Source organism: Cyprinus carpio, chromosome B23, assembly GCF_018340385.1.
Source record: "Cyprinus carpio isolate SPL01 chromosome B23, ASM1834038v1, whole genome shotgun sequence".
In the NCBI taxonomy this organism is placed as follows: Eukaryota; Metazoa; Chordata; class Actinopteri; order Cypriniformes; family Cyprinidae; genus Cyprinus; species Cyprinus carpio.
The window spans coordinates 3,106,746-3,131,010 of record NC_056619.1 but is presented as its reverse complement, the minus strand read 5'-3'; the positions used below and the strand labels follow the sequence as shown (position 1 = coordinate 3,131,010).

Sequence of the window (24,265 nt, the reverse complement as noted above, 5' to 3'; positions counted from 1 at the left end):
GTAATGGTTGCGGGGAGTTGTAGTTCAAATAAGGTGGGCGTGTCTACAATGCGCAATTCTGTCATGCATTCATTTGGAATGACATCCTGATGAAAACCCAGTCTGTCCACTTAGTCTTAATTTGACGTCTTAAGATGAGCAAAGCCATTAATATTTACACATGATTGGGAGATTCGGTGTGGGTGCAGCACTGGATCTCACACTCTACCTAGTTTGCAGTAATCATTATTAAAACAGTACGTTGGTCTGTTCTAATCAAGTTTATTATTAGTAGCCTACAGGAATTTTTTTCTTTTTTTTTTTTTTTTTGAATCTCTGCTCTATTGCTTTGGCTGGTCAAGGTCATGCCAGGACAGATGGAATAACTGCTCATTTGAATTGTAAGGTCTTGAGCTCCTACTCTGAATAAAATGCAGATGCATTAATGGGGTCATTCAGTTTCCCCTCGGCGATCAGCACGCGCCTTTATACTATAGGCTACCTGTCTGTTTCACAGCCTCCCCGGGAAAACTGGACCATGATGCAGCGTTACGTAATCAAGTAAAGTCATGCATAGTAATTTTCACACAGTCCCTCCTTTGCAGACGGTCCCTAGATCATTCCCCTGATATGTGCGTAACGCAGAGTCCCATGCGCTTCCATTCATTAGCAGCGCGCAGGAGGGTGTGTGTATGAGTGCGTGAGTGTGTGTGTGTGAGCGTGTGACACACGGGATGAAGATGATGAGACTCCACTAGGACAAGTGAACCTTCTAGACTGGATACATTTCGGGATCGGACCTGATCAGCGTGTCTGCGCTCGGACTCTCCATCTGCGTCTATTAACCGGACACATATCTGCGTCTATAAACCTGACACATATAGAAGAATATCTGCGTCTATAAACCGGACACATATAGAAGAATATCTGCGTCTATTAACCGGACATATAGAAGAATATCTGCGTCTATTAACCGCACATATAGAAGAATATCTGCGTCTATAAACCGGACACATATAGAAGAATATCTGCGTCTATTAACCGGACATATAGAAGAATATCTGCGTCTATTAACCGGACACATATATCCTGCACATAGAAGAATATCTGCGTCTCTCTGTATAATGCCGACACATATGAGATTTCGGAGAAGGTCATTTCTCGGGCTTATATTTCTCTTCTCGCTCTCCACTTCTGCACTGTACTTCATCTATTCAGCTCCTGGCATAGGTAAGGCACTAAAACATTTAGTTTTATAAGAATGAATGACATCTATTCTGTATAGGGTGTATGTGGGTGACATCTGTAGTCATTTAGGCTGGTCTGTTTTAGGTTTGTCAGTTGATGATGACTGTATGATGAATATTGATTGCCAATCATTGTTTTTAATTTATCACGTAGGTCTGTATATAGCCTAATAAACCCTAGATCGGTTGTGTGTTTGGAGAGCCTCCTCATCAGACCCATGTCTCTTACTGTGCTCAGTATGAAGCCTGTGTGTGTGTGCAGACCTCCGTTATAGAGAACACTTCACATCTCCAGGCGAATAGCAGAAACGAGCGCTATCTGACTGAACTGCACTTTGAGTCGATAGATAGTGTTCTAGTAACATCATAAATTGTGCTAATATAGGTTATCTTCGGCCTTTCCGGGAGCTTTCGCTTTGCCACAGCGCGCAGTTTTTGGTCAAATCCCGCCCCTAAGAGCGCCTTCCAGGCAGCGAAACTCCCCCAGTACACGACCGCTTCCGTCATGAATATTTTATTAGGATATTCTGACATTACTAAGAACTATTTAATCGTGAATTTTAATACGGGCAATAGTGGGATTTGTAAATTCCGATTGGCGAAGAACTTTCCATTAGCTTCATTTATAGCAAACATTAACATTAGCCTAAATTAAAAAGTATAAGCTTACGTCAAGATTATTTGTTAATCCATATGACTTGGGCTACATGTGTCGAAGTGGACGGTATATTAGGTTAAATATAAACGGCCTAAAAAGTGAGTGAGAATATAAAACAATAAGTAGGCTACATACTGAACACAGAGATAAAACTAGAGGCATTGCAAAGCTGTGGTTGTGTCACAAAAGAACCAATGTTGCACCTTTAGAGAGGAACCTGGTGTGGTCAAGTGTGCTTATTTCTGTGTGCCCCCTTGTGAACATGTTGCCTTCTGTGATTTCTGTTTTACTGACATTTCTTTGTCATTTAACCTATAGGCAATCCTTTCTCCTCTGTAGCCTTCCTCTGCATTTTCCCAGCTATTTCTAAATTGGCTTAATTATTAATGAAGACACTTCAAAAACTATTTTCGCCTCCTTCTGCCACGGGAGTTCCCTGTGTTTAAAAGAAGAACAAGGACCAGTAATTCTAGTATGTTAATAATGAATGGAAAGTTTTGCAGAAGTTGTGTTTGTCCCAGGAGGAGGTGACTGACATGTGAAGGGAGTGAAACGGGAATGCCCTCTTCTGGAAGAAGTCTCTATTTAAAGGCAGGGAAACACAGGAAATGTCAAGTCCCTTGTGTTTCTGCTTAATGTGGGGCATATTTTTAGCACTAGAGGACATTAAAAATATTAGTTTCTTCTTTGGAAACCAGTGACTTTAGGTTATCTTCACCCAGAAAACAATGTTGTGAAGGAATGTGCAACTAAAAAAAAAAAAAAAAATAAGACTTTAATATAATATTACTTTAATATGAAAATTGTGTCATAATTTGCTCACCCAATCCCATAAAACTATTAATCTATGGAACACAAATAAGAATATTTTAGTATTCTCTCATCATCACATTATCAACCCCATCATTTATTGTTATTATAATAGTAAGAACATGTAACGTGTAACAAGGACACCTTAAAATTAAGTGTTACCAAGTGTGTTTGTTTTGTTTTATTTTATTAGTCAATTAGGTGGAATAGCTTTAAATTGTATATAAATTGATATTATATTTGCTCTCAAGGTATTGACTATATATTGTTAATCCAGGCCAATACGCTACATCATATTGGATTGCAATTAATGACAGTTATTAATATTTGCTGAGAAAAGACCCCAAATGATGACAGCTCAAATTGCAGACAAAAGCATTGCATAGACATGCTGATTTTTAATTGTTAGTTAAAAATTATCTAGAAAAAAAAAAAAGCAAAGATAATTAAAGGACATGTTATAGTGACATATGTGAAGTGTCATAAGTGACATATCTTATCTTCTGTATTGTGATATATAGTACATTCAAATGTAAAGGATTATTAAAAAATGAATAGTTCACAATAAGATGCATAACAAGCACTTAGAAAAATATAGGAGTATTTTTAATTTCATGCTAACATGCCGGTATTACATCAACTAGGTTTAAGCTTTTACCCGCTCTAGGTATCAAAACGGGTGACAATGTTCAGGATTCAGTGTGGCAGGAATTACAGTAGATACAGCTAACCACAAAGACACACTATCAGAGTGCTGTGTATCTCTCTATATTTATCTCAATGAGAAATGCAGTGGAACCATGGAGATACATGCCTCGTGTCCCCATGGAAACAGCAGCTCTATTACCCCTGAGTGGTATTTAATGCTTGTCAAGGGAATTAGGTTCGTAGGTCACCGAAACCTTCAGTAAACCACTTACTGCTCATTTCACACACGCCGCAGCTCAGGGGAGGGATCGTGGGCCGCAGATGTGTCTGATTGCTGCAGTTTATTGACTCAAACCTAGAGAAATCCTGCTGGAGCTCACTAGAACACAGATCCTGTTTATAGACGCGGACCCCATGGAAACCCAGGTGCCTCTGTTCGTCCTCTGAGCAAGCCACTGAACACCAGACAGAAGACGAAAGAGGACGAGGAACCGTCTTTCTGCAGGACTGCCTGAATGTCAATCCAATCCTGAATGTGCAGTCGAGGTTCAAAAAGGGTCAGACTGGAGAAACTGAGGAAAACATCTGACATAATCCTGATGTTCATGATGTTCATGAAATCATTGTTGAAATTGTTGAGCATTGTCTCTAATCCATGACTATGGTATTAGATCCAGTGATTCCCATGAGATGGTGGTCCTATATGAGATTATGCCAAGTAGGTCCTGGAAAAACATTCAAACCAAACAGATTATTGGGTTACATTTATGAGGTTTTATCTGCCTGTTTTTCGCTTCGATTTTAGGGGTAGGTAACAGTTGGAGTTGTTTGACAGAAATGATATAGGAATGATCTAGGAACACATCCCTGCAAAAAAAAAAAAAAAAAAAAAAAAGATTCTTCTTCATGTCTAGCAGCTAACAGCATACTGTATATGGTGACCTTCTTTTGTCTGGTTGTGATTCATCAAACCACATTTGCGTGTTCCACTGCACAGGATCTTGCACAACACTATGCACTGGTCTTTCTTAACAGCAAACTACCATCATTTTCGTGAAACCTGTTGTTCAGACTAACAGACTTGTGGTTATGTGTGATGTTTTGAGCCAGCATGTTGCATGCTGAGGCACAGCACACATGTACATAGGTTACTATATAAAGGTGGGCTTGAAAATATTATATGGTCTTTTTAACAGGTTGAAAGGAAAAGACAGGATCAGTCAGAGGTTGTTTGTTTTTTTTGTTTGGTTTTTTTTTTTTGTTTTTTTTGAGTGGCTTCTAGATAAATAGCTATGTTTCCATCCAAAGATGGGAATTTCACGTATGTGCAAAACTGGAGTATCGCATAAAAAATTTGCGAATAAAGCACTGTTTCCATCCAACGAGTCAAAGAGAACAAAATCGTCACTTCCCAGTAAAATGACATTAAATATCACTACGACAAGTAGGTATCCTACTCAGTTTTGTGCATAAGTTTTTGTATGCACATTTTTACAATCTATGCACATCTTGGCATTTCCATCCAGGGTTTTTTTTTATTTTTTATTTTTTTTATGCGCTATTCCAAAATGTGCATAAAATAGGTCAATGGAAACATAGCTAATATAAAGGTGTTGCTGGGGTGGTTTTTGTGGTTTCTAAATGCTTGCTGACAGATCCAAGTCAAATAGGCCCTCCCCAGAGTTTAACACATCTGAACCAGCTAATCAAAGTCTTTAAGGCTGCTTGAAAATCATAGGCAGGTGTGTTGGAGCAGGTTTGGAATAAACTTACAGGACACTGGCACTTTAGGGGCAAAGTTGAAGACCTCTGGTAAAGTGGTGAACTGAAATTGTTACCTTAAAGAGCAGTTTTTACCTGATTTAACCCATAACAGTTGTTGTAAGTTGATTCAGTGTAACTAAGTATTTTGTTAGAATTTTTTTCCATTTTATCAGTGTATATGAAGTCAAAATAGATTAGGAGTATGCATGCATGTAAGAAAGGTTAACACTTTTTCAAACAAGTATGCATGACTTTTACTATTTCCCTCTTCAAGCTTTGTGACCACATAGGGCACCACATGCATTGCTCATTTACACCTGCACATAAATGTACAATACGTGCATGTGGTGACCTACGTGTTCAGTGCCACAATCCCCAAAAACCTACTTAAATGAACACTCATGGAGACACATGCAAATGCTGCAAAGCTACAAATGACCCTTCAGCCTAGAGCCGTGCAGAAACAACATGTACTGAAAGAATCATTCACGCCTTCCATGTAGTGGTGTGAGAGGGCATTTATAATGCAGGATCCTACCAGCCTCACATCTACATTGTTTTATCTTTGTAAAAGTCAGTGAACTCTGTGACTGGCTCGACACAGAGTGGGAAGTAGTTGCTTAGAGGCAGGGCATTCAGCTGGTCTCTGGTTAGTGTTGTATTTGCATGGACATTTGTTTACAGAAGATTAGGGCACATGGAAACACAACAAAGAGGATCATGGGGAAAAGAAGGGCAAAAGCTTCCACCATGTCTTTTTGTGATAGGTAGGGAAATGTCCGTTTGCTCACCTGTAGTTTGATCCACATGTTAGACAAAGAAAAACAAACTGGCCATGGATATGAATGATTTGAACAATTAGTTATTTGTGAATATCTTTTTTATGAATATTTAGTTATTCATTTATTACAAATGCTTGCACGTCAGTAACATGTGCTCAGTGTGAACCTGCTCTTACTTGTGAAGAGATGGTGGCACTATTGTTGAACCTGGCAGCGTGATGCATGATGCTGGGCTGTGAGCACAGGGCCCACTACAGGACATCAGGCCTTCCCTAAAAACCTGCAGTGTACAATCTGAAATGCGTCTTTAGCTTTTACACATGATTGATGAGGTTTAGTTTCTGAAGGCAGTGCACCTGTGTGGGTGTTTACAGGCAGCGACATGCAACATTACTCTCTTTTGACTGCCACTGTAGCGTCCAGAAATGAGGAAACTCTGGTCATGCAGGGTGAGTTTGTGCGGCTGATCCAAAACGTTGCATGTTCCAGCAGGAACTTGCCTTTTTTAAATAATTCTGGACCGGCTTCCTTCTAGTCAAATTTTCAAATAAACATTTCGTAAAATAAACGGAGCGGTATCAAAGGGCAATGGTCTGGTGCCATTCTTTGACCAGCTGGCAAACTGTGTTACTTTTACAGCTTAAACAGAAACAATTACAGCCTGCAGTATAGCTATAAACAGTCTGATCTTAACTGTACTATGTCGGGAAAATGACAAGGAAATGTGTCAGCCAAAGCAATTAGCAGTTTTATGACGTACAATTCAACTGTTAAGATTTGATTCACATGAACTAAAACTACACATGAACGTTCACCCCTAAATGTAACCCACAGACAGGGTGCAGTTCGCACAAAGAATTACAACTAAAAAATGATAAATTTGCCCCTAATTTGTCAAAACATAATTGCCACGAGAGTGTGTTGGTGTAATCTTAGTTTCTAGGTCTTGATCGAATTATCCTGGGATTTACTGTAAAATCACTGATCTATTTAATGTTCGGTAACACTTTAACATAGGGACCAATTCTCACTATTAAACAGATTTTAGAGGCCTATTATTAACATATTAGCTGTTTATTAGTGCTTATAAAGCACATATTCTGCATGAACATTTTCTACATCCCCAGTACCTCAACTTAACAACTACCAACTATTACTAAGCAGCAAATTAGCAGTTTATTGAGGCAAAAGTCATCATTAATGGTTTGTTATTAGCAAGAATTGGACAGTTAAATAACGTGTGACCTAATGTTCGCTATTATAGATCAGTGGTAAAAACCTAGTTTTGGCTTGACATGTTTATGTTTCTGCACAACACAAGGTGAGTTATTCACATCACAGATGGTAGCGTGGAGGGGTGCAAGACTAATTAAACACAGTATCTTGGCAAGCAGATGAGATGTTTGTCGTGCCCCAGCAACAGGGAGCTCTGTTGATACTGTAGTCATGGCAGCCGGTGTCACATGCCTGCCGTGTCATAGCAAAGCAGCAGAAATCGGGTTTTACTGTCCAGCTGATTGGTTGCATCTGAGAGCGTCGTAGCTACACTGCATATGCCACAGAAAAAAACAATTGTGTTCATTTGCATTTATTCGTTTACAAGACATTTGACCCTAAAATGAGGAATACAGTTCAAACTATTTTTCTTTTAAAACATATTTAAATATTAATTGTAATCATTTAAATATTTCAAGACAGTTAGAATATTAATATAATAAATAATATAATTAAGGGGTCATTTTCTGCTATTTGGGGTTTTAGTTTTTATTTACTTTATTATTTTTTAAACAGGACAGAAGTTATTCATATGTCATTATTCACTGAAAATCTTGCCCTACCTCATAACGCTCAAGTTTCGCTTGTATAGTATACATTTGATGTTTGGTGCAGTGAACAGCACAAACAAACAAAAAAATCCTTAAAGGGATAGTTCACCCAAAAATGAAATGTTTTTGTTTATCTGCTTACCCCCAGAGCATCCAAGATGTAGTTGACTTTGTTTCTTCAGTAGAACACAAACAAAGAATTTTGAACTCAAACCGTTGCAGTCTATCAGTCTTATAATGTAAGTGGATGGGAATCACGGCTAAGACATACAATAAAACTAAAAAAATAAATAAAATATATATATATATATAACTAAATATATAACTAAATGTATGTTTTGTTTCTTTTGTTATTGACTGCCATTATAAGACTGATAGACTTCAGCCTTTTTTTTTTGTTAAAAATCATAATTTGTGTTCTACTGAAGAAACAAAGTCACCTACATCTTGAATGCTCTGGGGGTAAGCAGATAAACATCAAATTTTCATTTTTGGGGGAACTATCCCTTTAAGGTTTGTAAATGTAAATGAGCTGGGTGGGACTGGTTCTGAATATTGAATTAGTGTTAATACAGTATGTCAATGTGGGCGGTCATATGCTGATGAACTTACAACATCATAATCTTGAAGATTAGCGTTCTTGATAGTTTAGACTGGGGGAACATTTGCATTGTGAATGTGCAAAAAATGGAAGTGCAGTGGTGTGCAGACCTCAGTTTGGTGGTGTGTGTGTGTGTGTGTGTGTGTGTGTGTGTGTGTCAGAGGTAAGCAGGCTTAGTTAAATTATAGAGTACAGTCATAAGGCTACTTTAAGTTAAATTGTCACATGCATACACACAGACAGGCAAAGACACACACACACACACACACACACACACACACACACACACACACACACACACACACACACACACACACACACGTGACCGATATGTTGAAATGACAGGTTTTACAGTTGTCTGGCTAGATTCCTAATCTAACGCACACACTTGGCAATGTGATCTCCATCTAGTGTCCTTACACAAGAACATAGCTGAGCACACAGCCAGCTGAATAACTTACAATTCCTTTTATCTGTCTCTGTCTTCTCTTTAGCCTGCACAGAAAATAGATAAACCAGATAAATACTTTTGATGTTTAATAATGCAAACGCTTTCAAAATTATGTCCTCTATTAATTAATATTTCTTGGTTTTTTTTTTTCTCTTGTTTAATAAATTTTTGTTCTTTTCTATTCTGAGAGTTTATTATTATTATGCAAAAATGTTAGCATGTTGCTAAGCTAATGACACATTACTCAAACTAAAGCATAAAATATAACAAATGTGTTTTTTCAATCTGAAAATCTTGACATAAATTATATACAAAATTGTTTACTTTTACATCCAGTAAAATAACATTTAACGTTGAAATAAGCAGTGTGCATGTAAAAGACCTAGGTTTTAGTCAATGTAATGAAAGCGTAAATGATAATTGGTGATTTTGAAATGAAATTAAATGAAATGAAATGGTATTGATTCATATAGATTTCCCATAGCAAATATTAAATCCTAAACATCTTCAAAAGTACAGCTTAAAAAGTCAACATTTCAGTACAGGACTTGCTCTGTAGGCACTGTAAATATTACTGAATAAACAATTATTAACAACAATAGCACATGTGATTTTGAAGGCATGAGAACTGGAAAAAAATAGAGCAGGAAGAGATTTTGTCTCCCTAACATGCGTCAGAAATCTTCTTCCTGTACACACACAAACACACGTTACCTCAGATAGGAACATTCCATAGTCTTCTATTGTTTTTATATACAGCTAGTTATAAATATTTTCTGCATATTTACAGTTTTAAAAATCTTTGTTCTAGTTTATTTTTTTCTACAAATAAGAATGTCCCAAAACAGAGGTTTTGTCAGATGTAGCTCATTTCAGGAAACATATTTGCCACCAAAAGATGGTTAAGTACACACACACACATTAAAAACCTGAAAAAAAGAATAACTTCTGAACTTCGCTCATTACTCAAGACAAGAACACACACAGCTCTACCCTTAAACCAAACACACATTCACACAGGAATATTTGGAATGCATAAAACCACCTTAAGCAAGCATGCAGTGTGTGTGTGTGTGTGTGTGTGTGTGTGTGTGTGTGTGTGTGTGTGTGTGTGTGTGTGTGCATGTATGTGTGTGTTAGGATTGCTATACAGAATTAAAATTTGCCTATTTAAAGAACATTGGGTGTGAGCTGAAACTCCTAACACAAATATAAACACAAGCTTGCTGTGTAATGGTCACACTATAGCTGTGTGAAGTGCTGATGTATTGATATTATGCTGTTTGATGGCTTCCTGTGATTGTTTGGCTGAAGTTCGGACCTCTGGCCACTGCGTTCTGTCATTATACCACACTAAAACATCACTAACCCTAAGTATGAACAATAGTAATAGTGATGCTTGCCTCAGCACCACTAATCATTCTCACTGGTCATGTGAGTGTGTGTGTGTGTGTGTGTGTGTGTGTGTGTGTGTGTGTGTGTGTGTGTGTGTGTGTGTGTGTGTGTGTGTGTGTGTGTGTGTGTGTGTGTGTGTGTGTGTGTGTGTGTGTGTGTGTGTAGTGCACGGGTGGGCTACATTTATGCCTTATGAGTAACCCATGACTGGCCTTCATGTGATCTGGTCCACAATTCAGATCAGGTCATGCTAGCATATGTCTCTGTAATTTATATTTTTTATACACTAGGGCTTAAAAGTTTGGGGTCAATAGGATGCATTATTATTATTATTATTATTATTATTATTATTCCACAGCATGATGTATTCAGCTGTTTAAAAGTGACAGAAAGGACTTTTACAGTACATGGTAACCAAATAATGATAATAATAAAAAAGATTTCAGAATAATGCTGTCTTCTGAATCTGTTCACTAAAGACTGGAATATTGGTGCTGAAAATTTAGCTTCGCCATCACAGAAATAAATTACATTTTACAATATATTCAAGTACACATAAATTATTTACAATTTTAACAATATTTCACAATATTGCTATATTTTTGATCTAATAAATGTAGGCTTAGTGAAAATGTGAGACTTATGAGCTTTTAAAAAATCTTACTGACCCCAAGGTTTGAATGGTGATGTATCAGAGCATATTTTTTAAGCACTACTTTTATTAATAGACCATCAGATCTTAGATTTAGACTGAGTTGGCTAATTTTTTAAGTTTTTCAATCAGAAAGACCCCCCCCCCCCCCGCACCCCACCAGCAGCGGCAGCATGATCATGTGCTCACAGCTTAATGAAGTCACAAGGCACTTTATGGTCGTCTTGAGCATCTGAAATGCTGGAATACTGCTGACAGGACATCAGATGGTTCATGTCAGGATAAATCAATGGGAGCTTTTAAATTAAGTAATAAAATGTGTGCTGATAGTAGTCAAACAACTCCTCACAATGCTTACCTGAATGTAATTATATCGTATTACACAAATGTTTGAATAAAAAGCTGGGTGGGGGTCATCAGGACTCAGGATGAATGAGATATGAGATGAGGCAAACAGAATCATAAAGGTTTATGGACATGTTTATTGTTGTATTAGTGCTATAAACTGGTCTAAATAAAACGCTCATTGGTGCTCTGTACTGTACTTTATAGGTCATGACATGTTAAGCTAAAAGCTTAGTGTGCTGTTGTGCTTTGAAAAGAAATGCAATTACCATCTAATCATTCCATTAGAAAGAAAGTCACAAATTAAATCTTTTACTATGTTTTGATGATGTTTTAGACTCCAGCTTATTTTACTGCGTCATTCAAAAGGTAATGTTACAATGTTTTGGGAATGTGCAATTTGGTACAGTATTTATATGAATCTATCTTTAATGTTTGTAGAGAAATTCTTAATTACATAATATCTACTCAGTGTTGTTTCCCATGTAGGTGCATTAGTCACACAGAGCAATGACACACACACACACACACACACACACACACACACACACACACACACACACACACACACACACACACACACACACTACATGACTGGATAATCAGAGCTTAAGGTGGGCATACATTCCTAAGATTCCTGTCTGTGTGTGTGTGTGTGTGTGTGTGTGTGTGTGTGTGTGTGTGTGTGTGTGTGTGTGTGTGTGTGTGTTGTGTGTGTGTGTGTGTGTGTGTGTGTGGCTTAACAGCAGCTCGTATATATAGAGAAGATATGCCTTGAGAAGCTTTTAGATGTGCTCAACATGAACAAATCTGTTGTAGCATGTCTGCGTATGAAAAAAAAAGAAAGAAACAGAGAAGGTATCCATTATTAACCACATCCATGTACCACCCATTATCCCAGTGCTTCCGTATGAAATGAGGTTTGTGGTCATGTACAGTAAATGGGTGTAGTGTTTAAGGGAGGAATTGCTCAGTTATAAAACTGTTCTAAAGATGCACACACACACACACACACACACACACACACACACACACGCACACTCAGTTAGAGTGTGAGCATAAAGATGTGTGGGTTATCTGAGGGATGGTCCTATCAGCACATAAAGAGCTATTGTTTTCTGCTTTATCAGCACGGCCTTGTGACTGTGCAGGACACACACACACACACACACACACACACACACACACACACACACACACACACACACACACACACACACACACTCATAAAGGACGGAGTCCAGCACTGTAGGCTTGCACATATTTTACCTCATTGATGCAAAAATTAAACATTAATGCCTGAAAATAAGGTTGTTGTTCTACAGCATGTTAAAGTGTGTGCAATCTGTTAAACACAGAGCCTGTGGGATTCTCACTCAACCAACACTATATGAGAACTGATTTGTTCAGCTCTACAGTTGTTGAATTTGGCAGCAATTTTAAAAAGAATACTGTATATACTGTATATACTGTATATTGTTCAGTTTTATGACTGCAGGTGTGTGGACTACTGTTATGGAATATTTGTGTGTGTGTGTGTGTTTAACAGCATCTAGTCACCATTCACTTATATATGGTAAAAGTGCAGCATGAAAATCCTTTTTATCATCTCCCTTTTGGTCTACATAACATAAGAAAGAAAATTTTATAGCTAAACATTCCTTTTCTCCAGAAAATATTCTTCTTGTTGTTGTTATGCTGATGGTCCTTTAGAAAACTGCACAAATGTTAAACTGCCAATCTCACACCAGCTGCAGACTGAGGGCATAATCATGATGTGTCGTGTCAGTATGTATGCAGTTATTCTGGAGATAATAGCTCTCTCTTTTCTCTTTTTCTCTCTCAGTTAATGAGTACCTGTTCATGGTTCAGGCTCGTGGGATCCAGATCCGTGAGAATGTGAGGAGTATGGGAGCTCAGGTTCTTGAGCAGATGGTGCGCAGTGCCTACAACGTCAACGGCACAGGTACGAAACGTTACGAAGGGCAGAGAGCAGACCACTAATCTTCCTTCCTGTAGAACATCCCATCAGCAGTGATGACATTTCCTCAGGAAGCCAAGGCATCACATCCTTCTGAGAGGATGTAAAACAGCACAGTTCTGTAGGAAGACTGTTTAGCCAATAACTCTGCAACACTGATTTAGTGTAAATCTTTAATAAGATGTATATAAAACATGTTTGCATTGTGTCTTTGAATGTACACTATAGTAAACGTATTTCTACAAAACCAAAAGAGGGCGTTTTCTTGGCCAAACCCCAAACATCTCTGCAAAGTCCAAGGTGGGATTACACCAGGGTTTATGAAGTATGTGGTCTCACAGAGAAAAAGAAAAAAAAAGGCAAAAAAAAAAAAGACCAGCTGGTTCTCGGGAAGATAGTTGGGATGTTTGTAATGTGTTGGTGTATGAATGTGTGATTCTCTTATTTTCTAGACTATACCTACGAGTTTAACTCAAGTGAGACAGATGTCCTCAGCACTCCTTACCTCCCGGAGGGCTTCACGTACAAGCCTGATCAGGTCTGCCCGGAGAAACTGCCCTCCATGAGTAAGTGCAGGAACGTGAGGTTTCTTTTGGTACTTTTGAGGAAACACTCTTCAGAAGCACTATATGACCAATTCAGCGAATGAGCTGTAAAAGCTCCTAAGTGTCATTTACTTAGTGAATCACGTTGCACTCTGTGTTTGTTTATGAAAGAATGCACAAGTTGACAAAACCAGATAATCATCTTTTGTCACCCTGAAGGGGGTTAGTTCAAAATAACGAACTGACATTAAATATTAAATGGCTACCAAATAAAATGTTTTAAACTGGTTTTGGAATAGAGCTTGTTTCTGGTGTCGTTAGCTGTAATCACAATGAATGCGCTCACAAAGCTCTCATAAATACTGGTACGATCGACGGCAGTTGTTCTAATGATATGCATGTTCTCTCTTCCTGTCTGTCAGAGGGCAAGATGAAGGTGAACATGAGTGAGATCACTCTAGAGGAGGTTGAGAGACTGCTCAAGAAGGCAGATCCAAGTGTGTCACTAGGGGGGCACTGGAAGCCACACGACTGTCTCCCACGCTGGAAGGTTCGTCATAAAAACCGAAGCTATCTCTTACCTGTTTCTTTTTTTTTTTTGTGGTTGTGGTCTGATGTACAGAAAGTGTGCTTCACAAAAAGCTATGTTGCAAGATATGGGACAGTGGAAAGAAGCAGTTTAATCATCTAATCTGATCCACCCCAAAATGAAAATTTTGTCATTAATCACTTACCTCCATGTCATTCCAAACCTGTAAAATCTCTATTCATCTTTGGAACACAATTTAAGATATTTTGGATGAAAACTGGGAGGCCTGTGACTGTCCCATAGACTGCCAAATAAATAACACTGTCAAGGTCTATAAAAGATATGAAAGTCGTCGTATACTCCGAATACTCCATCTGCCATCAGATGTGCAATCTGGGTTATACATTATGAAGTGACGGGAACACTTTTTGTAAGCAAAGAAAACAAAAATAATGACTTTATTAACAGTCTCCTCTGTGTCTCTTTATATCACCGTATGCTGCGTATGCTCTTCTGTGTCATCCGCGCCACAAGGTTGCACTGTTTCTATGTGTATTTAGCTTTGATTTGAAATAAAACAGCGCATCCTTGTGACACAGATGATACAGAAGAGCATACACAGCAAACAGTGATATGGAGAGACACAGAGGAGAATGGTGACAAAGGAATTGTTGAATAAAGTTCTTATTTTTGTTTTCTTCGCTTACAAAAATTGTTCCCGTCACTTCATATAACCAGATTGCACGTCTGATGGCAGATAGAGTATTCTGACCATGACTTTCATACCTTTTCTGGACCTTGACACTGTTATTTACTTGGCAGTCTATGGGACAGTCACAAGCCTCCCGGTTTTCATCCAAAATATCTTAAACTGTGTTCCGAAGACAAACGAAGCTTTTACGGGTTTGGAACAACATGGGGGTAAGTGATTAATAACAAAATTTTCATTCTGGGGTGGAGTATCCCTTTAACTGAAATGGAAAAGATGAGTATTTCATGGAAATGAATCAAACTGTTATCAGTATTTCATTTATTTATTTATTTATTTAATTATCCATTCATTCATTCCTTTAGCATTTGTTAATTATGAATCAGATTCAACACTGGGACAATCTTTAAAAAAACATCTAATAGAAAGTGCGCTAAAATCATGAAGATATTTCAATATTGGATATTTTTAAATTGTCAAAAAAAGAACATCAAACATATCTTTAAATATTCAATATTTATCACCTATCCCTAACACACACATACAAATGCATCTTAGATATTGCAGCGGTAATAGAAATGGATCTTTGAGAACTGATATTTCTTCATTTTTTGCAATCATTTAGGTGGCCATCTTAGTTCCTTTCCGTAATCGCCATGAGCACCTTCCCATACTTTTCCGACATCTGATCCCAGCGCTTCAGAGGCAGAGACTGCAGTTCGGTTTCTACATCATTGAACAGGTGAGGAAAAGAAAGCTGTCAGGCTGTACAACCTTGTAAAAATGTGTATACTGCAAAAACTGTTTGTGTAGTATGGTAGTATGCTTTTCTGACCCATAATATCTCACACCATTTGTCAAACTATTCTAAATCATCCCACTGAAACACAGCAACATAAGATTGCTTTTACAAATGATTTAAGCTCTACACATCACAACTAATTCAGCTCAGCTTCTGTGAATGTGTTACTGCCAGTATCATGAGCAACACTAAAGTAGTCCTGTTTCATTGTAAAATCCTTTTGAAGTATTGGTAAGAGGTAAAGGAAATGACGTTAAAAAAATTTTGTGTGTGTGTCCACAGGCAGGAAATGAACCATTTAATCGTGCCATGCTGTTTAATGTCGGGTTCAAAGAGGCCATGAAGGACTTGAACTGGGATTGTGTAATATTTCACGATGTTGACCACATTCTGGAAAATGACCGCAACTACTATGGTTGTGGTGAAATGCCGAGACACTTTGCGGTCAAACTCAACAAGTACTCTTACATGTACGTTTTCTCCACCTGTGATTTTGAAATGTTGTTCGGTCTGTGTATGAATTATGGATGATGTTTGGTGGAGAATAAAGATTCGGATCTCTCTGAACATGCAGGCTTCCGTATGAGGAGTTCTTTGGTGGTGTGAGTGGACTCACCGTGGAGCAGTTCAGAAAGACAAATGGCTTTCCCAATGGATTCTGGGGCTGGGGAGGGGAAGACGACGACCTTTGGAACAGGTACAGTGGTGAAATTCTTTAGAGGGATTTTGCAACGCAATGAACTCATGTCTTTTCGAAAGAGACACTCCCATAAAAGTGGTCTAGCAGCCGGTTTACTGTAAAAGATGATAGCAATTCTTGTTGTAGTATAGTGGTATATGTGTATCACTATATGTGTAGTGCTTACCATAAAAGGAATGATTGCCAGCGCACATTAAAGTTGCGCTTCGTAATTTCCGCTCAATTAAGATGGATTACACTGAAAAAATAAGTAGTACTTTTGATTTTCATAGCCTAATTCTGTTTCACATGGCTACCATTACTATTAAAAAGAAGTAGACTTTCATTTCATTTCATTTTATTGTATACTACAATGATTTATTGTATTTATAAGTAAACTTGAGTAAATCTCAAGTATATTTTCTATGTTTCATGTAGAAAGTATACTAAAATCAATGTACTGTTAGTACATTTGTATTAAACCAACATCATACTTATAGTTTATTCACACTATGGAAGAATTGTCAATAAATTCAACCAAATGTTTATCTGTAATGTACTATTAAGTTATTCTAGCAAAATGCTGACTTATTACTGCACTGTAAAAAATCCAACTTGGGAAAAGTTCTAAAAACCAATGTAAAAAGTAGCCGAACAAAGAATTTTTAGTAGAAGTCAGTTAATTTTTTTACGTGAACTGAACAAAAATACTCTAAACATGTCGCTAGCAAAAGTTGTTTTGTTAACCTTACTTAGATACTCAAGTATTTGTTCACAGCATATCCAAATGTTCTCCCAACTTTTCAAATTGAGTCGTCTGAACAAACAATTTCACACTGAACAATATCTTTTGCATGATGTTGCATCTTTACAGTATAGTTTGTATTATGAATAGTAAATAATGTAACTTTTTGCAGTGACTTGGAACATAGGTGACACTCGTATGTGTTTTTCCCAGGGTTCAGTTTGCTGGCTACAAAGTGAGTCGACCTCATGGAGACACTGGTCGTTACATGTCTATACCACACCACCACCGCGGGGAAGTCCAGTTTCTGGGCAGGTGAGATGAGAACAGCTCTTTCTAAATATTTATTTTGTCATATTTCAGATGACATCCTGAGCACATGCAGTCGACATCAAATTGTTGGGTAATAGAATGCAATGGTTCTTACATAAACAATTATTATGCAAATTGTTGCACTGAATTGAATTTCATGGAAAAGGCCCAGTCTTTCATAAGATTACGCCATATTCATGAAACACAAACAACAGCTTTCTGTTTATCATTCCTAAATCCATTGTCGTGTAAATTACTGAACGAAATGAAACTGTTAGCATAAAATGAGCATATTTTAGATGCCTTTATCCTGCACCATACCTTAACATAAGAACTACCACACTTTATTGAGGGAAAACTCAGTTAATAGTGAGACCCCAAACTAAAGTGTGACCACATTTGGCATAATAGTTTTCAAGACCTTCATTGTGCTCATGATTTTGTTGTTGTTGTTGTTTTTTTTTTTTTTTTTTTTTTTTTTTTGTGGTTTACATTGAAATTTCATTACCACAGTTACGTTATAATTTGTTCTGCTTTTGTTTCACTATTGGGCTGAAAGCCAAGGCTGAATATGTTTTTGACAGGCTGCTGAAACCACATTTTCTCCTTTTGTTTTTCAGATACAAGTTGCTCCGTAGATCCAAGGAGAGACAGAGCCTGGACGGCCTGAATAACTTGAATTACTCCCCTCTAGTGTCCCGGAAGAGTCTGTACACTAATGTGTCAGTGACGCTCAGTCGAGACCTGGCCCCTGTGGCCGATTACTGACATCACACAAGAGAGACCCACGCCACACCATCTTTATTAGTTATTTTTTAGGAAGTGTGGGAGGGGATTCCTTAAATCTTTAATGGGCAGAGCATTTTTATTTTATTTTTAAATGTATTTTATTTTATTATAATTATTATGTTTTTAAATTTATTTTCTACATAATTTTTTGAGCTAAATTTACCACAGATTTTTATTTTTTTTTCTTTGTCACTCATCCACTGTCCATCTGTTCTGTGAATGGATCCGTTCTTAAACTGCTGGTTTACCCTCATCGGACCAATCAGATCCGACATGTGGTGTGTGTCTTCTAATCAGACTTCGCCTGGGGGTGAAGTCGCATGTTTACAGCATGAATGAGAAAAGCTATTGAACAAGTTGATGACAGTTATGCTAAACGACTCCAGAATAGCCATTGTAGGAGTTGAGGGATATGCCCTTTTCTCCGCCAGAAACAAACACAGCTGGTTCTGTGTGCTAGGATAGAAACCAATAAATGCCGATTAAAATATTTATTAAATATAGAATAAATAAGCATGCACTGATACTTACGGTAGATACATCACAGGTTAAGTGTGAGTATTCACTCATGAAACGTGGAAACGAACACCCTCGATCATTTAAGCTGTACAATACAAACACACTCATCTACCAGAATGCATACCGTTCAACACAGAGTTTTCTCGACATTAGCATGACCCCACATTAGCTTGACAAGCACAGTGTCCTTTCCTGTGCTCATGTGTCTTCCACTAAAACAGGAAGCTGAGGCATACCAAAGGGCTTGTACCTTTTATAAATGGCCAGTAGCTATTAGTTTATGATTTGCTACTTGGTATTTCTAATCAGGGGCAGGCAGTATTGAGAGGGGGACATTCAATTAAGTTCAAAATCTATATTTATGGGCTGTTTTCCGTGAACATATATTCTCATTTGTACAGTGATTTTTAATTTGTCTGTCTGCTAAAGTGGGTTTTCTCAACCAGCACATCAGATCTAATAGACATGGACTAAAGGCCATAAAACGAGGTCTTAAGAGCCGTATACAAACCACCGCAATGCCAGCAAAATGTGCCTCGGTCTGAATGGTCATACATTTTTGCTCCGTTCACTGGGATATGTGTTATTGGAACTAGATTAAGACCAGCTGACTTGTTAGTTTTTAGATTTGTCAAGCTGTATTTCTGTGGGTCTGCTGGTCGTTTAAAACACTGGATTGTCTGTCGAGCAAACATTCTGTTGTCTGTGCTTACAGAGGGGTTTTTCCATTAGTTCCTGCTTACGTTGTGTAGATAAGTGTTTCCCATGCACTGCCCTTCACAGTCAAATCAACATGCTTTGCATTCTGAGCAATATGCTGTTGCCTCTCTGCGTGTGTAGTCACCTCACCTCTGATGACATTATAAAACGCTACTGAGTTTTACTAGAGCCAATATTTGAGAGTGTTATTGCCAGGTAATCTCTTGAACTGAATTCGGATGAACTGACTGAGCAACTCCATTAGAGACACTTTGGGCCTCATTCGTGAAACCACTTGCATTCAAGAAATGCGTAGAATGCATGCAAATAATATAGAGATAGTTTACATTCGTGAAAGCAGACTGAATTTCTGTGTCGTCATTCATGAAAACATTATTGCGCAATTTGTTGCATTGAAATTAATGCAACTTATTTTATGAACAACTCGCACAGAAATTGGTCCTGCTTGTGTTTTATAATATCCTGAGTTGCGATGTCCATGTCAGTCAATTATGAATCATAAATGAAGCCCTTTGCTTTCATTCCACAGTAACAGCACTTTATCATTACACGTGTTTATGTCGTTTAGAGACCTTAGAGGCTTCGTAATGCGTATTGGTGAGCGTGTTTGTGTGCATTCATCAATTCACAGAGGCTGGACCTCGTATTTATTCATTCTTTTTTTTATTAGTTTTAGTTAATTTTTACATATTTCTATCTTGTTTTACTGTAATTGTGATTATTTTGAGGGAAACTGATCAAGAGAGATAACTGTGATGTAAAAACAAGCACTGAAATATGTTTCTTTTCACGTACAATGTGAGGCTGATCTTGGGAAGAGAGTCTGTTGCTGTTAAACTGAATGGACGGCTGTTTCGGATGATGACACGAGAGAGTGAGAAAGTTAGAGAGACTGTTCTTGAGCGCCCAGTGAACGTATCCTGCCCTGATAACCAATGGTGCTGACCTCACAGACATTAGTACTGTGCTGCCGTGGTACTTTTGTTTTGTAGCAGATAATTAGATGGGACTGAATCTAATTATACTCTTGCCTCATTGACCATCTCGGCAGCGTAATCTATCCGTGTAGCAGGTAAATTGTGTTTAGCTGGATGTACGCTCAAGCAGATCTTTCTAATGTTTGATTCTCTCTGTGTTTGACACTCATGGAGTTTTGCGCCAATGTTCGGGGTCCTTTTATCTCGTTTAACTATTAGCGATTAATACTCTCACATTAAAGTCACCAATGCAACGTAACAAGATCCCAGCATGATGCCATAAACCATGTGACCAATAAAACGAGCTCATGCTTGTCAAGTTTGGTTCAAAAAAAGAACGTGTTGCTGTGTTGCACATCAAAATACACTCTACAATGTGCGTCCGTAAAAACTGGGCACATTGTAGGAAATTAAGGATTTTTTTTTTTTTTTTTGGTATTGACTTTTTAAAGAATCAAATAAGGATTTGAACATTTCCAAAGAAGTTTCAGTTTATTCAACAGGATTTTTTAGGTTTTTTTTTTTTGTTTGATTCCTTGCTTCCAAATTACGATTAATATCCGTAATGATTTGTTCCTCACTTTATAAGAGTTTTATGTTTTGTTTTATTTCATGGAATCAAAGTCTCTTGCTCCTGCTGGGTTATTTAACTTACAGATAAAAGAAAATACAATACTGATCTCAAATCACAGAACATCCTACTGGTCCTCCCCGATTTTTCTTTATGGGCCCCGTCATTGGCACACTCCAGCCCACTATATAACCCATTCTGCTCCAGATGAAATGACAGGGAGGGCTGCAACCCATCCCTTGAACAACTGGCTGCCTTAAAACCTGTTAATTTATTCAATATAATCATGTTTTTATTTTTTATAAGCAAATATATTTAATATGTTAATGTGTTTATTCACTTGTGCATATTGTGTAGTGAGTTTTGGGGGGAAAAAAAGTCATATAAAGGAACTTCAAAGATTGACTTACTATTAAGAAAGAATTTGGAGCCCTTGAGTCAGACAATGATTTGGTGCCATTGACCTCTCTGTGAATGCCATGAGCTGTGCGAGCAGTATTTGCTAATCTATTCACTCCAACATTTGTTTATTTTTAGTCATAACAGGCCTTAAATACTCTTTTTATGATCATTTGTGATGATAATTATGACATTTTAAGATCTTTTGTCGGCCAAACACATTCATTTTCCAAATCTTTGCATCTGGAAATGAAACATTCAACATCATTTGTATAATATCAAGACAACTGAAATGTTATGAGAAAATAAGATGTTGTTGTTCATTAGAAGGGGATCAGGTCTCCTTGAAGTGAAGCCATCTGCCACTCGTACAACACGTCTCAGCCTTAGTGTTTCTGTATGACTTTCAGTAGAGACACTTTCTATGATGTGAGATCTTTTTTTCTATTATCATTGTTGAAATGACTGAAGTGCACCAATAAAAGTGACTTTAAGCAATATCTTTTATTGTTTGGTGTGTTTGAATGCTCAATTTGCTGAGGTGGATAATCTAGTGACAATAAACTGAACTGCAAAGATTGATGATGCAAAACTGTGAATCATGTTCTGATTGAAAAGTGTGCTTGTGCTATATTTCTTAAGGTTTTAGTACCATAGGCTATTCTCAACATTCAGAGATCTGAATTCAAATGTTTTGTTGAAATACCATGAAGTGGTTGCGGGAGTCACCGTTTAGTTTGGCCTATTTTTATGAAACTTTTAGAGCATCAAAAGTATAAAACATTGGTCCTTTATACAATATGAATTATGCATTCACTAAAACAAAATTGGCTTATATATATTGGCATGACGTGGATACACTAATGTGATTTAGGTAAGAATCCATTGCAGTTTTTTAATAACATTAGATTTATAACATCATTTGCTGTCTAACATAGTTCGCATATTTTTCAATTATCTTCTGTAAATTCCCCTTCTCAATTATCAAATATATCTGTTTGATGTTTGTAAGTGTACAGTACGTATGTTTGAAACACGTCCTACTATACATGAAACATTTCCAACCAATGTCACAGGGTATTCATTAAAAAACAACAGGGACAGGTGTTTGAGGTTGGAAAGTATGAGGGCTTGAGTTTTGAATCAATGAGAAAGTTGTAGCAGGTTTATTCCTTCTTCTGATGAACAGCACTGCATGCACTGACTTGTGCCAGTGAAATTTGTTAAGAAGATGCTGAACTTTTCACACACAATGTCATCATCCGGTCCCATCTGCCATTTAATCAGATGCTATATTGAAACAGAGAAATCCTTTGAGTCATTCCCTAAAAATAACGCTCCCCATTTTAACAGCATTCAGTACTCATCTGCTTCTTTTCAACCGACAGCTGCAGAGACTCAAAGAGCTGCAGAAATACAAAGATCATGATTGTGTCAAACAGTTTACACTCGGCATGAATGAGTTTGAATGACAGCTCTGAATGGACCTCTTCAGGTGTGCATAAGGAAATAAAAAACAGCAGTTATATAGCTTCATGGGATGTGGATGTGTGTACATATATATTTATAATTACTATTTTAAAATGTTTAAATATAATTAATATCAATTATAATAATTAAATATAAAATAATAATAATAATAATTGTTGCAATCAAAGTTATTCACCTGACCTGCAAGACATTCTGCTGCCATTATCAAAAACTGAAAACTGTTCAACTAAAGCATCAGCAAACTTTTATAGAAAGTTTATTACATATTATACAAAGTGAGTCTGTGGACACATGTTGCATCAGCAGAAAAATAAAATCTTATTTGCCCGAAACATTCATGTACAAAATTATTCAACCCCAAAAAGTTATATTTTGTAGAGAACTTTTTATTTAATTATTTTTTTTATAACAGTCGGACAACTGAATGAATCATCAGCCAATCATAGAGACGTTGTCATAAATTTGATAAAATGAAAATTAAAAACTCTTAAACTAATACAACAGATTTCCATATAGTAATATTGTAAATATAAAATATAACCAATAGACTAACCAAAACTGAATAATAAGATCATTTAAAATGTAATATTGTTTAACATTTTCTCTGTTGTCGTCTACATTTTGTTCCTCTCATTGTTTTTCCACTCCAGATTCAGCTTTGTGCATCGCCTTCCTTTCTGCTATCTCTTTCCTTTTGTAAAAAGGAAGTCAGTTGTCGAGTGAGGGTCTGAAACCATGTGCAGATTTATTCATTCATTCATTCATTCAAACTAAAAGGACAATCCAGTAGTCAAAATGAGGCAATGGTGATACACAAAATACATGGGCAGTCCAACATCGAAATTAGGCTGCGAGAACAATCACCTAGATTTCAGGTTAAGTTAGACCTCTGGTGGCAGAGTTGAGAAATGGCAGATGATGTGACAGAACACTCTTCTTTAGGAGTGTCTCCTTATGCTTCATAGGCTCACACAACTACTTGCTCTCATTTTGAAAGTGCTGGTTTGAGAGGGTGTTTTTGATGAAAATCAGATTTTGGAGAGGGCTTCAAAATGTCAGTTCCCTGACCAAGACTGCATCTTCACATATCCCAGCATGCAACAGAAATGGGTCCTCCCAGTGGAAGAGTTGACTGTCCAATTGACTGGGGATGGTTGCCTGAGGTAAGGCACAACTTGATGGAGATACACTAGAGAAATAAATTGGGTTCCTTGATCACAAACAATTTCCTCCAGGATGCCTAGTTCTCAGCAGTTTCCATAATAGTATGTATTTTCAGGAGGGGAAAGTGACAAGGAACTCAGTTCTAGGAACTAGCAAGGAGGGTTGTTCCTGCAGA

The 24,265-nt window shown here is 37.4% G+C and overlaps 1 protein-coding gene across 1 annotated transcript; it reads left to right on the top strand.

The window, feature by feature from the left end:
* The first annotated feature begins 601 nt into the window (after window positions 1-601).
* b4galt5 (UDP-Gal:betaGlcNAc beta 1,4- galactosyltransferase, polypeptide 5) lies at window positions 602-21,935 on the top strand. The gene is made up of 10 exons (XM_042750868.1): window positions 602-939; window positions 1,041-1,209; window positions 13,005-13,124; window positions 13,592-13,705; window positions 14,107-14,234; window positions 15,548-15,664; window positions 16,007-16,194; window positions 16,299-16,421; window positions 17,362-17,463; window positions 18,081-21,935. Exons 2-10 carry the CDS (start codon window positions 1,104-1,106, stop codon window positions 18,226-18,228), a joined length of 1,146 nt encoding a protein of 381 aa, XP_042606802.1. The 5' UTR covers window positions 602-939; window positions 1,041-1,103; the 3' UTR covers window positions 18,229-21,935.
* Window positions 21,936-24,265: the final 2,330 nt, after the last annotated feature.